The sequence below is a fragment of the Capricornis sumatraensis genome, chromosome 15, assembly GCF_032405125.1.
Source record: "Capricornis sumatraensis isolate serow.1 chromosome 15, serow.2, whole genome shotgun sequence".
Lineage (NCBI taxonomy): Eukaryota > Metazoa > Chordata > Mammalia > Artiodactyla > Bovidae > Capricornis > Capricornis sumatraensis.
Window position 1 is genome coordinate 29,663,918 of NC_091083.1, and position 15,330 is coordinate 29,679,247.

At 37.4% G+C, this 15,330-nt stretch overlaps 1 protein-coding gene across 1 annotated transcript in view; it reads left to right on the plus strand.

Moving 5' to 3' along the window:
- MYO3A (myosin IIIA) overlaps nt 1-15,330 on the plus strand; it is a 158,378-nt gene that overhangs the window by 73,221 nt on the left and 69,827 nt on the right. The window contains exons 11-15 of the mRNA XM_068986752.1: nt 2,204-2,308; nt 2,416-2,499; nt 6,899-7,101; nt 12,806-12,904; nt 13,002-13,116. Of these exons, the coding sequence (XP_068842853.1) occupies nt 2,204-2,308; nt 2,416-2,499; nt 6,899-7,101; nt 12,806-12,904; nt 13,002-13,116 (606 nt within the window). The remainder of the gene's footprint in view (nt 1-2,203; nt 2,309-2,415; nt 2,500-6,898; nt 7,102-12,805; nt 12,905-13,001; nt 13,117-15,330) is intronic.

Genomic DNA, 15,330 nt, shown 5'->3' on the forward strand with positions numbered 1-15,330 from the left:
TGGCAAGCAGGTTCTTTACCACCAGTGCCACCTGGGAAGCCCAGTTGAGTTCAGTCACTCAGTTATGTCCACCTGTTTGTGACTCCATGGACCGCAGCACACCAGGCTTCCCTGTCCATCACCAACTCCTGGAGCTTGCTCAAACTCATGTCCATTGAGTTGGTGATGCCACTCAACTACTTCATCCTCTGTCATCCCCTTCTCCTGCCTTCAATCTTTCCCAGCATCAGGGTCTTTTCCAATGAGTCAGTTCTTCACATCAGGTGGCCAAATCAGTTGGGAAGCCCAGTAGTTAAATAATTATTTTTAAAATATAGAATTAGAGAAGACGAATATATCTGGATGCAGTTTGTGGTCTTTGTGCGAGATATGTTATTTCTTTTCAGTTATTGGTAATTGGTAACTGGTTCACACTAAGTATCATATCAATAAACAGATGCCTAAAATGTGTAGATTTAATGTCTATCAAGTATGAGAGAATCAAAAGTAAAATTACATTGTATATATAGGTACTATATACTTAGTGGCTGTACACTCAGCATTATGAGTTTAAAAATTCCTTTTGACATACAGGTTGATTTTTTAAAATTAATTTATTTTTTAATTGAAGGTCAATTGCTTTACAGAATTTTGTTTTTTGCCCAATATCAACATGAATCAGCCATAATGCCCCCTCCCTCTTGAACCTCTCTCCCATCTCCCTCACCATCCCACCCCCCTAGGCTGTTACAGAGCCCCTATTTGAGTTCCTTGAGACATATGGAAAATTCCCGTTGGCTGTCTATGTTACATATGGTAACGTAATTCCATGTTACTGTCTCCATACATCTCACCTTCCTTTCCCCCTCCCTATAAGTCTGATAAGTCCTCCCTTAAGACTTATAAATCTGTAAGTCCATAAGTCTGTTCTCTGTGTCTCTTTCTCCATTGCTGCCCTGCAGATAAATTCATCAGTACCATCTTTCTGGATTCCATATATCTGTGTTAGGATATGATATTTATCTTTCTCCTTCTGACTTACTTCATTCTGTGTAATAAGCTCTAGGTTCTTCCACCTCATTAGAACTGATTCAAATGCATTCCTTTTTATGGCTGAGTAATATTCCATTGTATATTTGTACCACAGCTTCTTTATCCATTTATCTGCCAGTGGACATCTAGGTTCCTTCAATATTCTAGCTATTGTAAGTAGTGCTGCAGTGAACATTGGGGTACATTTATGGGGTACATCGATCTTTGGTTTTTAATATCAGGTGATATATTTTATGAATTTAAGTATATATTTATCTAATATTCAACCCCTAATGTTTAAATATAGATTAATATTCTGGAGTTAAGCTAGGCTTTTTATTATTTATTTTGTGTGTGTGTTGTATTTTTAGTTGGGTCCATACTCTTCTAGTTATTTGTGTAGCACTCTAGAATATTGTTTTTATACTGTGCTTAATATACTTTTTTTGTGTGAAAATATATAATTCTCAGTCTCTACCATTTTAAGAGTTAGAAGAATAATGCATATTGAACACTGACAAAAGTTTTAGAAGATTTGGGCTTGCGTGCATATTCGGCTATAAATTCACTATGGAATCTTGGGCAAATCAAATGAAAAAGTGTATGTTATTAATAAATGATATGAAAGGAAAAAAGTAGTACTTGTATGTCAGACATTATTATATCTAAGAAATAGTTAACAGAGTGATACCTAATTGTCTTATTTATAAACTGCTTATTTAAAGAATAGGGACTTCCTTGGTGGTACAATGGTTGAGACTCTGTACTTCCAGTGCAGGGAGCAAAGATTTGATCACTGGTAGGGTAACTAAGATACCACATGCCCCATGGCCAAAAGAAAAGTTTAAAAATAGATAAATAAAATAAATTATAGCATTTGGAAACCTTAAGTTCTACTTTGGAAGTGGTATTCACTTTCAAAAGAGTCTTTGTTTAAATACCACTGACCACATTATGTCATATTATATCATGTCATTTTTCCCTGCTGTTTTATATCAAACTTTTATTTTACATAATTGTGCATGATTTGTGCATGTATGTGTATATGTAATATGTATTAATGTTTTGGTGGTTTAGTAATGCTTTGCAGGTATTTGATGGACCTGTTGCTTTAAAAATTAGTGCTTTATCTGTAAAATAGGATTTAAACAGAAACCAAAGCCCTACAACACATGTCCTTTTTAACTTCTAGCATTCCAAGTTGTATATTGGAGCAAAGAGAACTGCCAATCCTCCTCACATTTTTGCCATGGCTGACTTAGGATACCAGTCTATGGTAACATACAGTTCAGATCAGGTAAGGAGAAGCTCACATTCTTAGAAATTCTCCTCTTAGTTTCTCGTGTGTCCATTGAATATTGTGAGGATGAAGTGTTCTTACCGGTCCCTTTTCTCACTGCACAGTGCATTGTTATTTCTGGAGAAAGTGGTGCTGGAAAAACTGAAAGTGCTCATCTCTTAGTTCAGCAGCTGACAGTGCTTGGAAAGGTATAATTTACTTTATTTCTCTATCCTAACAGAGATATTTGTTATATTTCAGAATTAAATTTAATTGATGAAGTTAATATCCATGAATTTAATAATGCCACATTTAATAATGCCCAGAAATTATAATACATTTGCTGTCCTTTGTGAGTGTAAAATATAACAAAAAGTACAAGAAGCATATGCTTTTGTTTTGAGCAAATTCTAACTTTTCTCATTCTTAGTAGACAAGGCTTTATACATGTAATTTTCTCTCTTTATGGCCCTAATGTATTCACTGAATACTTTATTTTCTCTTCTTTTGTTACTAGCAAGTTGAAGGGGAGTCAATATACAGAAATTAATTAAACATACCAAAACTGATCAGTTATAAATTTAAATATATAAATTTAAATTTATATTAGCACCATAAAAGCATGAACTATTTAAATCTATATCTTACAAACCATGAGCAAGATTTGTATGCTGAAAAATATAAAAAGTTGATAAAAGAAATCAAAGAAGACCTGAATAATAGGAGAGATATGACATGTTCATGGATTAAAAGATTCAATATTATTAAGATATCAGTTCTCTACAAATTGATCTGTAGATTCACTGTCGTTTACAGTAAAAATCCCAGCAGGATTTTATATTTTAGAAACTGAGGAGTTGAATCAAACATTTATGTGGAAAAGGCAAAGGAACTGTAATAATCAGTTTTGAAAAAGAACAAAGTTGGAGGATTAAGAAATACTACCTGATTTCAAGACTCCCTATAAAGCTGTAATAGTCAGAACAGTGTGTTATTGAAGAAAAGATGGCATACAGATCAAAGGAATAAAGTAATCTGCACAGTACTGTATAAGTATTGCTGAAGCTGCAATACTTTGGCCACCTGATGTGAAGAACTGACTCATTGGAAAAGACCCTGATGCTGGAAAAGAGTGAAGGCAGGAGGAGAAGGGGACAACAGAGGATGAGATGGTTGGATGGTATCACCAACTCGATGGACATGAGTTGGAACAAACTCTGGGAGTTGGTGTCCGACAGGGAAGCCTGGCATGCTGCAGTCCATGGAGTCTCAAAGAATTGGACACAACTGAGTGACTGAACTGAATCTGCATGTGTGGCTTATTGATTTGCAACAAAAGTGCAAAGATCAATTAATGACAGAAGATTAAACCAAAAACTAAAATTTCTAGAAAATTGTCAGTTAACTTTGTTCTTTGGGGTCAGGCAAAGAGTTGTTAGATGCAACATAAAAAGCTTAATCCATAATGGGTAAATTTGATTTCACCAAAATTAGAAACATCCTGTTCTCTGAATGACATTGTTAAGAAAATGAAATATAAGCTATAGACTCAGAGAAACTATCTGCAAGTCACATATCTAATAAAAGACTTGTATTCAGAATATATAAAGATCTAAATGTAAGACCAGAAACTATAAAACTCCTAGAGGAGAACATAGGCAAAACACTCTCCGACATACATCACAGCAGGATCCTGTATGACCCACCTCCCAGAATATTGGAAATAAAAGCAAAAGTGAACAAATGGGACCTAATTAAACTTAAAAGCTTCTGCACAACAAAGGAAACTATAAGCAAGGTGAAAAGACAGCCTTCAGAAGGGGAGAAAATAATAGCAAATGAAGCAACTGACAAACAATAATCTCAAAAATAGACAAGCAACTCCTGCAGCTCAATTCCAGAAAAATGAATGACCCAATCAAAAAATGGGCCAAAGAACTAAACAGACATTTCTCCAAAGAAGACATACAGATGGCTAACAAACACACGAAAAGATGCTCAACATCACTCATTATCAGAGAAATGCAAATCAAAACCACAATGAGGTACCACTTCACGCCAGTCAGAATGGCTGCTATCCAAAATTCTACAAGCAATAAATGCTGGTGAGAGGGTGTGGAGAAAAGGGAACCCTCTTAAACTGTTGGTGGGAATGCAAACTAGTAAGCCACTGTGGAGAACAGTGTGGAGATTCCTTAAAGAACTGGAAATAGAACTGCCTTATGACCCAGCAATCCCACTGCTGGGCATACACACTGAGGAAACCAGAATTGAAAGAGACACGTGTACCCCAGTGTTCATCACAGCACTGTTTATAATAGCCAGGACATGGAAGCAACCTAGATGTCCATTAGCAGACGAATGGATAAGAAAGCTGTAGTACATATACACAATGGAGTATTACTCAGCCATTAAAAAGAATACATTTGAATCAGTTCTAATGAGGTGGATGAAACTGGAGCCTATTATACAGAGTGAAGTAAGCCAGAAAGAAAAACACCAATACAGTATACTAACACATATATATAGAATTTAGAAAGATGGTAACGATAACCCTGTATGCGAGACAGCAAAAGAGACACAGATGTATAGAACAGTCTTTTGGACTCTGTGGGAGAGGGAGAGGGTGGGATGATTTGGGAGAATGGCATTGAAACATGTATAATATCATACATGAAACGAATTGCCAGTCCAGGTTCGATGCATGATACGGGATGCTTGGGGCTGGTGCACTGAGACGACCCAGAGCGATGGTATGGGGAGGGAGGAGGGAGGGGGTTTAGGATGGGGAACACGTGTATGCCTGTGGCAGATTCGTGTTGATGTATGGCAAAACCAATACAATATTGTAAAGTAATTAGCCTCCAATTAAAATAAATAAATTTATATTTAAAAAATAATAAAAAATAAAAATTCCAAAGTAAGAGATCAAATAACAAAAAAGGAACAAAAAAATGACTAGCCATTTTACCAAAGATATGTGTAAATGGCCAAAAGCAAATGAAAATAGGATGTTCAACCCAGTAGTCATTCAGTTCAGCTCTGTTCAGTCACTCAGTCATGTTAAACTCTTTGCAACCCCTTAAATCGCAGCACGTCAGGCCTCCCTGTCCATCACCAACTCACGGAGTTCATGCAAACTTATGTCCATCAAGTCGGTGTTGCCATCCAGCCATCTCATCACTTTCTGCCATAAGGGTGGTGTCATCTGCATATCTGAGGTTATTGATATTTCTCCCAGCAATCTTGATTCCAGCTTGTGCTTCTTCCATCCCAGCGTTTCTCATGATGTACTCTGCATAGAAGTTAAATGAGCAGGGTGACAGTATACAGCCTTGACATACTCCTTTTCCTATTTGGAACCAGTCTGTTGTTCCATGTCCAGTTCTAACTGTTGCTTCCTGACCTGCACACAGATTTCTCAAGAGGCAGGTTAGGTGGTCTGGTATTCCCATCTCTTTCAGAATTTTCCACAGTTTATTGTGATCCACACAGTCAAAGGCTTTGGCATAGTCAATAAAGCAGAAATAGATGTTTTTCTGGAATTCTCTTCCTTTTCCCATGATCCAGTGGATGTTGGCAATTTGATCTCTGGTTCCTTTGCTTTTTCTAAAACCAGCTTGAACATCAGGGAGTTCACTGTTCATGTATTGCTGAAGCCTGGCTTGGAGAATTTTGAGCATTACTTTAGTAGTGATTAGGGAAATGCAAATTAAAACCACCATGAAATTCCATCAAAATGGCTAAAATAGTTTTTAAAAGTCTGATAAGGATGCTAAGTGCTGATAAGGATGTAGAGGAACTGAATGAAAGTCTCTTACATTGCTGATGAGAATGCAAAATGGTACAGCCACTTCGGAAAACAGCACAGAAGCTTCTTAGAAAGTCTAACCATACTCATTATACAACTCAACAATTCTACTGCTAGGTATTTATCCTAGTGAAATAAAAACCCACGTTCATACAAAAAACTATAGATAATTTATGGCAGCTTTAGTCACAATCTCCAAGAAGAGGAAACAAGGGAACTAGGAAATGAATAAAGAAACAATGGTATATATCCGTTCAGTGGAATATTACTCAGCAACAAAAAGGAACGAACCCTGATACAAAGCAATAAAGCTCGCTGGGTGAGGTTTGGCTAAATCTCAAATTCCCTAGGCTAAGTCAGAGAAACCAGATTAAGAACATAACATACCATAAGACATGTCATACCATATGACACTTTCTGTGTCATTCTTGCAAATTTAAAACTGTAGGCACAGAAACATGTCAGTGATTGTTGGGGGCTGAGGGTGGAGGGAAGGATTGACTGCAGAGTAATGAGACAAGTTTGGAGGTTATTGGATTGTTCTGTATGTGAATCGTAGTGGGATTCATATGATTGCATATGTTTGTAGAAACTTTCAGAACTATACTCTATAAAGGGTGAATCTCACACTATGTAATTTTACCTTAAATTTTTAAAATGGGGTTGTAACATCTGGCAACAAACCAAGAATATGTTCTTGTATGTTTACATCTACATAAAGTGCTTACCAAAGAGACTTTTCATTTCATACAAAAATAAAATTTTACTTTTTTTTTACATCTTGACATTTTCTGTAGGCTAATAACAAAACCCTGCAAGAGAAGATTTTACAAGTGAACAATTTGGTGGAAGCATTTGGCAATGCCTGCACTATTATAAATGACAATTCCAGCCGATTTGGAAAATACTTAGAAATGAAATTTACCCCTTCTGGAGCTGTCGTGGGAGCACAGATCTCTGAATACCTGCTGGAGAAATCCCGAGTTATCCATCAAGCTAGGTAAGTACACGTCACCTATTTCCTATTATCTGGGAAACATAAGCCAAGATGATGCTTTTGTTTTAATAATAAAGTGTCTTCCTCATGTAACAAAAGTTCAACAGAAGTTTGTTCATCATCTACTATGTATGAGGCATTGCCTATTGGAAACAGAGATCCCTCAGCACTATCTTACTCTCTTATAGGTTATATCCAGTAGAGGAGTTAGTTGTTGTTTTAGTCATTAAATTGTTTCTGAGTCTTTGTGACCCCATGGGTGGTAGCCTTCCAGGTTCCTCTGTCCATGGGATTCCCCAGGCAAGAATCCTGGAGTGGATTGCCATTTCCTTCCCCAGGGGATCTTCCAATCCGGGGATCAAACCCACATCTCTTGCATTGGAAGGCAGATTCTTTACCACTGAGCCACCAGAGAAGCCCTAAAAAGAGTTAGTAAGTAACCTAAATTTATGAAAACAGAGAGAAAGCCTAAGCCCATCATAGAAGTACTAACTGGATAAATTAGAGTAATTTCTTAAGTAGAAGAGAAGATACTTCTCTACACAAAACAAATGTGAAATTTAATTAGAAAAACTTATTTTTTTCTTTTAAATGCTGGTATACATAAATAGATCTTTGTATTGATTATATTCTCCCCAGTGTTTATACACAAGGGACCTCTCCCCATCCCCACCCCCCAGAAAAAACGGATTCAGGAAGAGATTTTATTGTTGTATTCTTTTCTTTGTCTTCTGATTAAGCCACCAACATGATGTTCTGGTATGTTCAGGTTGAGCAAGTTCCTTTGGGCAGTTTGTAGCGATGACAAAATTTCTCTTCTGTCTTCATGATCCCAAACCATCTTTGTTTGTTATTCTAATGAAAAAACTATAATAACAGCTTTGAATTTGTACCCTGGTATTTTTAAAAAGTTGTGGCAATTTAGAGTCTTCTATTTTTCTTCTCTTTTTTTGATAAGATCTCATGGATTTTATCTTTTACTTTTTAAATTAATTAATTTTTAATTAGAATATAAGTCCCTTACAATATTGTATTAGTTTCTGGTAATACAACAGAAACTGATTCTGACTCACGATGAAGTGAATCAGCTTTATGTATACATATATCCCCTGCCTCCTGAGTCTCCTTTCCACCCCCATCCCACCCCTCTAGGTCATCAGAGAGCACTGAACTCAGCTCCCTGCGCTATACAGCAGCTTCCCACTAGCTATCTACATTACACATGGTAGTGCACGTTGGTTTCATACTGAATTACCTACATTGTTGTAGTTATGTGTTGTATGTTAAATTCCCAGGAATTTAGGTACAATGGAATGTAATATAAATGCCTTTGATATAAGTATTTGGGCTTCCCTGGTGGCTCAGACAATAAAGAATCTACCTGCAAAACAGGAGACCCAGGTAGATTTCTGGGTCTGGAAGATCCCCTGGAGAAGGGAATGGTAACCTACTCCAGTATTCTTGCCTGGAGAATCCCATGAACAGAGGAGCCTGGAGGGCTACAGTCCATGGGGTCGCAGAAAGTCTGACATGACTGAGTGACTAAGCAGGCACGCAATATAAGTATTTAATATAAATACTTTCAAATTTGCTCTCATAAAAATAATGTCATTCATGTTTATTGGACTATTGCACCATATAGTCTAGAAAACAGCACAATTAGGAGCATATTTTAGGCATACTATGAAGAAAGTAAGCTTATTTTCAGCTGGCCTAAATGACTTTAGTTTTACATTGTTTATTGGGAAAAGTATTCCAGGTCAAAATACATCTCAGTTATAATTCAAGAACATTTGCCTTAAAATTTTTCCATTTTCTAGGTTTTTTACATCTATTTTTTCTTTTACTTAATTTGAATTTCATTTTTAAATACTAGAGAAGCTTTTCTATGATGTTTAAAAGTGAAAGTATCAGAGATATAATAGAAGAATTCTTAGTAAGTCCTTTTAAAGATGATATACCCTGTCATTCAGGAACTGAAAGGAAAGAACCAGTTCTAAGGGTCTAACTATATGTACAATAAGGTAAGCTAGAGGAAAGAAAATGTTGTTAAGAAAACTAGAAGGACGAGAAAATATATTGAAAGTACTGTACTGTATCTACTGATGCCGTGAAGTTCATGTTGTCTCTTTACAAGATGAATCATCTCTTAATACCTATGTCAGTATTGTCTTAGATGATACTTTCAATGTTGGCCTAACACTGGACATCAAAAAGGAAATGATAATGTGAAAAATAAATTCATATTTACTAATTGCTTCACAGTAGCCTAGCTGATATACTAATGAATGAATCTTATTCTTTTTAAGAATCTTATAAATATTAGGGCAGATAGTATTACAGTCATATTTGTCATACAGTATTGGAAACATTGGTACATTAAAAAAAAAAAGAAAAACACCAGTTGGTGACGATAGGCTGATATGCAGTTTCTCCAATTACGAGAGAGAGGCATGCTGCCTGGTCATGTAATGCTGTGAGAGCAGTGATAAAATAGCAAGAAAAGTAACACAGGGTTAGTTTTATGTTAACTGTCACCACCCCCTGTATGCCTGGGTAAAAGAGTTCTCCACTTCATCTTGCACAAGAAGATCTACACACATTTTTTTTTATATTGGAAAAATTTGCATATAATTTCCATAATTCATATAATCCATGTAAATAGACCCATGAAATTCAAACCTCCATTGTTCAAGCTGCCTTATCTGGTGATTTGCTGAGCCCGAGGTTTGCCTGCAGGCCGTTCTGACCTGGGTATCACTAATCATATGAGCTCTCCCTTCTTGATGTAGTTAAGGCAGGACATGAGATTAGGTAATCTTTGGAGATACCCATGAGCTGGGTAATCTTTTTTTCTGTTCCTTTAATTCTCTAATGGTTTATCTACTGAAGGTCAGTATATTTCCTATATCATCTCCAGGTCTTATCAAATTACAGTCCTCAGTAGATATAAACTGATAATTAACAAGAACACCACCAATTGTGTGTGTCTACACTTATGAGTCACTCTGCTAATTGTGCACTGCATCATTTAAGTGTTAAAGATATGACACATAGAGCAATCAATGTGATTTCATTAGAACAAAGCAAACTAAATTATATGCTGTGCCTGTCCTAGAGGAGTTTTGTTATTTTGTGGTAAGAAAAGACCCGAAGTGAGCTTTCAGTTTTGTTCCAAGCTTGCTCATGTACAACACTCTTGTTCATCAAAGTGTTACTGGTGACTGCCACAAATGATGGCTGGAGGTGTAGAAGGTATGAACACAGTCAGCTCTAAAGGGTGCGGCCATCCTCATGTCAGCATCTGAGCCTGTGGACGCCCCTTTTCCTGAAACGCTCACCTGTCTTTGCTTTCATGACTGAACTCATCTCTGAGTTTTTCCTCTCTGACTTAGATTCATCCATCCATTCCCCAAATGTGTACCTATCAAAAATCTGTTCTTGGAGTGTTTTTTTCTCTGAATATTCTCAGGCTTAGCAGTTTCTTCTGACATCATGGCCTCAATGGATAGCTCTATGTGATTGACAGCAGAAGATGTGTGTCTTGCTGTGTCCCAAGTTCATATTTTTCATTTCCAGCAACCTGCTTTCATCTCAAATTCAATTGAATACAAGCATACTTCGGACATATTTGTGGCTTTGGTTCCAGCCCACTGCAGTAAGGTGAATATCACAGAAAAGCAAGTCACATGAATTTTTCAGTCTCTTGGTGCATACAAAAGTTATGTTTACAATATTTTGTAGTTTATTATGTGTGCAATAGCATTATGTCTAAAAAAAAATACACATATCTTAATTTAAAATGTTTTGTTGCCAAAACATGCTAGCCATCACCTGAACCTTCAGTTCAGTCATTCAGTCCTGTCTGATTCTTTGCCACCCCCATGGACTGTGGCACACCAGACTTCCCTGTTCATCACCAACTCCTGAAGCTTGCTCAAACTCATGTCCATTGAGTCGGTGATGCCATCCAACCATCTCATCCTCTGTCAACCCTTCTCCCCCTGCCTTCAATCTGTCTCGACATTCGTTGGTTGTTTTCTAATGAATCAGTTCTTCTCATCAGCTGGCCAAAGTATTGGAGCTTCAGCATCAGTCCTTCCAGTGAATATTCAGGGCCGATTTCCTTCAGCCAGCTACAATTTTTTTGTCAGGTGGAGGATCTTGCCTCCATATTGATAGCTGCTGATGGATCAAGTTGGTGGCTGCTGAAGATCGAGGTGTCTGTGGCAGCTTATTAGCAATGAAGTTTGCCTCTTTGGTTGACTATTCCTTTCATGAATGATTCCTCTGTGGCCTGCGATGCTGTTTGATAGCATTTTGCCCACAGTGGAACTTCTTTCAACACTGGAGTCAGTCCTCTCAAACCCTGTTGCTGCTTTATCAACTCCCTTTATGTCATATTCTAAATCTTTTGTTGTTATTTCAACAATTTTCACAGCATCTTCACCAGTAGATTCCATCTTAAGAAACCACTTTATTTGCTCATCCATAAGAAGCAACTCTCTAGCCATTCCAGTTTTATCATGAGACTGTAACAATTCCATCCCATCTCCAGGCTCCACTTCTCATTCTCGGTCTCTTGCTATTTCCACCACATCTGCAGTTGCTTCCTCCACTGAAGTCTGGAACCCCTCAATCATCCATGAGGGTCAGAATCAACTTCTTCCAAATTCCTGTTAATTTTGATATTTGGCTTCTTCCCATGAGTCATGAATGTTCCTAATGAAATCTAGAATGGTGAGTCCTTTCCAGAAGGTTTTCAATTGACTTTACCCAGATCCATCAAAGGAATCACTATCTATGGCAGGCATAACCTTACAAGATATATTTCTTAAATAATAAGACTTGAAAGTCAACATTCCTTCTTGATCCATGGGCTGCAGAGTGGATGCTGTGTTAGCAGACATGAAAACACCATTAATCTCATTGTACATCTCCATCAGAGCTTTTGGGTGACCAGGTGCCTTGTCCATGAGCTCTCATAGTTTGGAAGAAATTTTTTTTTTTTTTTTCTGAGCAATAGGTCTTCAATACCTCATTGTAACATTTCTTAATTGTGCTATTATAAAGCCTCGGAAATGCTGATTATAGAGAGAACCGCAGAGTCGAGGAAGCTGAGATTCATAAGGAACAGATTTCTCTTGCAAGAGAGAAAACTGAGCCCCAGAAAGACAGGGTAGAGAGGTGGTTAGTGACATGGGCTTTGGAATCAAACAGCCCTGGTGAAATCCAGTTTGGCCATCCACTCTGTGACCTGAGGGGAGGTTAGTGTCCCCTCTAAGAGTCAGTTTCTTTGTATGTGAAATGAGGGGGTTAAGGCAGGTGACTAAGATCGTGTAGCACTCACCGCCACCTGGCGTGCTCTATTCATTATTACTTTGTTCCCACTGGCATGTAAACTCTAAGAAGTCAGGGCATTTTGACTGTTTGCTCCTGCGGTATCCCCGATGCCTAGAAAATGCCTGGTGGGCCCACAAATATGTACTGAATGATTCATACAAAGCACTTAGCAGAGTCTGTAATTCAATGACAGTTGTAGTTGAAAATACTGAAGACAGTCACAACCACAGAAAGCCAAAATCCAGTATTCCAGGAAACCCTCCGTGGCACTCACAGTTGTTCTGATAATTATATCACCAAGAAACTTTAGCAATTAATAAGTGTTCTTACGAACCACCGTCCTGAAAATGTCTTATCTTTTCAGTGGAGAAAAAAACTTCCATATTTTTTATTACATCTATACTGGTTTAGCTGAAAAGAAGAAATTAGCCCATTATAAATTGCCAGAAGACAAGCCTCCCAGGTAACCCAGCAGCTTGAACTTTTATAAATAATACTTCTACCTTTCACTAAATTTTACATTCTAACCTATCCTTTGGGATTCCGCCCCCCACCCCCAGATACCTGCAGAATGACCACATCAGAACAATACAAGACATGATGAATAATAGTTTCTATAAATCCCAATATGAATTAATTGAGCAGTGTTTCAAAGTCATCGGTTTTACAATGGAGGTGAGTATGGAAGACATTTAAACCTTTAAGCGTCTTTTTGTCATCACTCATGGTAAGAGTTAGCATTTATAGAGTGGTCCACATGCCAGACATTGTGCTCAGTGCGTTATATGGATAATTTTTTAAATTACTGAAATGACCTTATGAAATAACGATTATCATTTTTATCTCATACTTGAGGAAACTGTGGCCTTGAGATATAATTGAACTTAGTTTTGTTCTTAATCTTTTATTTTATATACATTTACCTCTCCCGCATATATATAAAATTTTATGTAGATACATAAATGTGATCATATCACACTTTTTTTAGTGCAGTGTTTTCTTCTTACAGCTTTGCTGCTAAGTTGCTTCAGTCGTGTCCAACTCTGTGCGACCCCATAGACGGCAGCCCACCAGGCTCCCCTGTCCCTGGGATTCTCCAGGCAAGAACACTGGAGTGGGTTGCCATTTCCTTCTCCAATGCATGAAAGTGAAAAGTGAAAGTAAAGTCGCTCAGTCGTGCCCGACTCTTAGCGACCCCATGGACTGCAGCCTACCAGGCTCCTTTGTCCATGGGATTTTCCAGGCAAGAGTACTGGAGTGGGTTGCCATTGCCTTCTCCGTCTTACAGCTTTACAAAGATGTTATTCACATGCCTTACAAGTCAGCCATTTAAAACTGTACATTTTAATGACCCAATACAGCCACAGAGGTGTGCATCCTTCTCCATAATCACTTTGAGAATATTTTCATGTTCTAAATTTTTACCCTCAAGGATACCTGCTCGTGACTGGCCGTTCCTCCTCGTTCCCACCCCACCTCTGCTTCTGTCACCCTCGATCTGCTTATTCTGCACATTTCACACGACTCGAGTGATGCATTATGTCACCCTTTGTGAGCAGCTTCTCTCGTTGACATGATGTCCGCAAGGCCCATCCATGTTGTAGCGTGTGTCAGTATTTCACTGCCTTTCACTGAGGTGTGCTGTTGCATTGTGTTTATACGCCTCCTGTTATTTATCCATTCGTGACGTGATGGGCATTTGGGTCAGTGCCATTTTTTGACTATGGTGAATCATGCTGCCGTGATCATCCATGTCCAAGTTTTTATGTGACATGAGCTTTTGCTTCTCTTTGGTGTATACCAAGGAACGGAAGAGCCAGGTTACAGAGCAACACTATTTTTAACCTTTTGAGGAACTTACCAGAATGTAAGCAGCTGCACTATTTTTCAGTTCAGTAGGTAGATTTGGACTTTTCTCCATCTTCCCCAGCACTTACTATTATCTGGTCCTAGCCACTCTTGTGGGTGTGATATGGTATGCCGTTGTGGGCTTGATTTACATTTCCCTAAAGGCTTATGATGCTGAGGTTCTATTTCATGCACTTGTTGGTCATTTGTCGTTTATATATCTTCTTTAAAGAGGCATCTGTTCACATTCTTTGTTGATTTTTTAATTAAGTTCTTTTTATCATTGAGTTGTAAGAATTATTTATATTGTAGATACAAGTGTCTTACATGATTTGCAAAATTTTTCTCTTTTGTTGTCTTTTATTTTTTTGATGGCACCTTTTGAAGCACATTATTTGTATTATTGACTTTATTTAAAATGTTTTTTATTAATATATGAATTTGGTTTCTTGTTTTCTTTTTTTTAACGGGAATGCTTAATTTCTGTATTCACGTTCCTTATTTAATAATGAAAGCATTTAAGGCTATGAATTTATCCTTGAGTAATAAAGATTTCTTACTGTGTCCTAGGTTGTATGTTTAAAATTTTTATAACAAAGTATCTTATTTAATAAGGACTCCCTGAAGGCTTTTAGAGAAGCTCTCAGACTCTGCCTTTAGCAGCTTACTGTTTGCTGTGCTGATTCAGCTCTGTGATAAGAATACTTCACCATGGATGCGAATCAGGCTTTTAGATGAACTCTTGCAAGAAAGTAGTGTGCAAGTTATTGGATTTTAATTTCATTTTCATAAATGACACTCCTACAACTTGAAACTGTTCATGTATCTGCTTAGGAAGTTTACTGAAATGTCTTGGGTTATCAAATCTCTACTAAGAGCCTGAGCTAAAAATAATACCTAATTCTTTTCCAAAAATTTGGAAAGTTTTATCAGCAGGATATAAAATGTAGAGATGCTGATGGAAGTGAAACGTGATGAGAATCATTCAAATTATGTGCAGTGATATTATTGAATCTAATTTTGTAGCATGTTTGTCAAGAA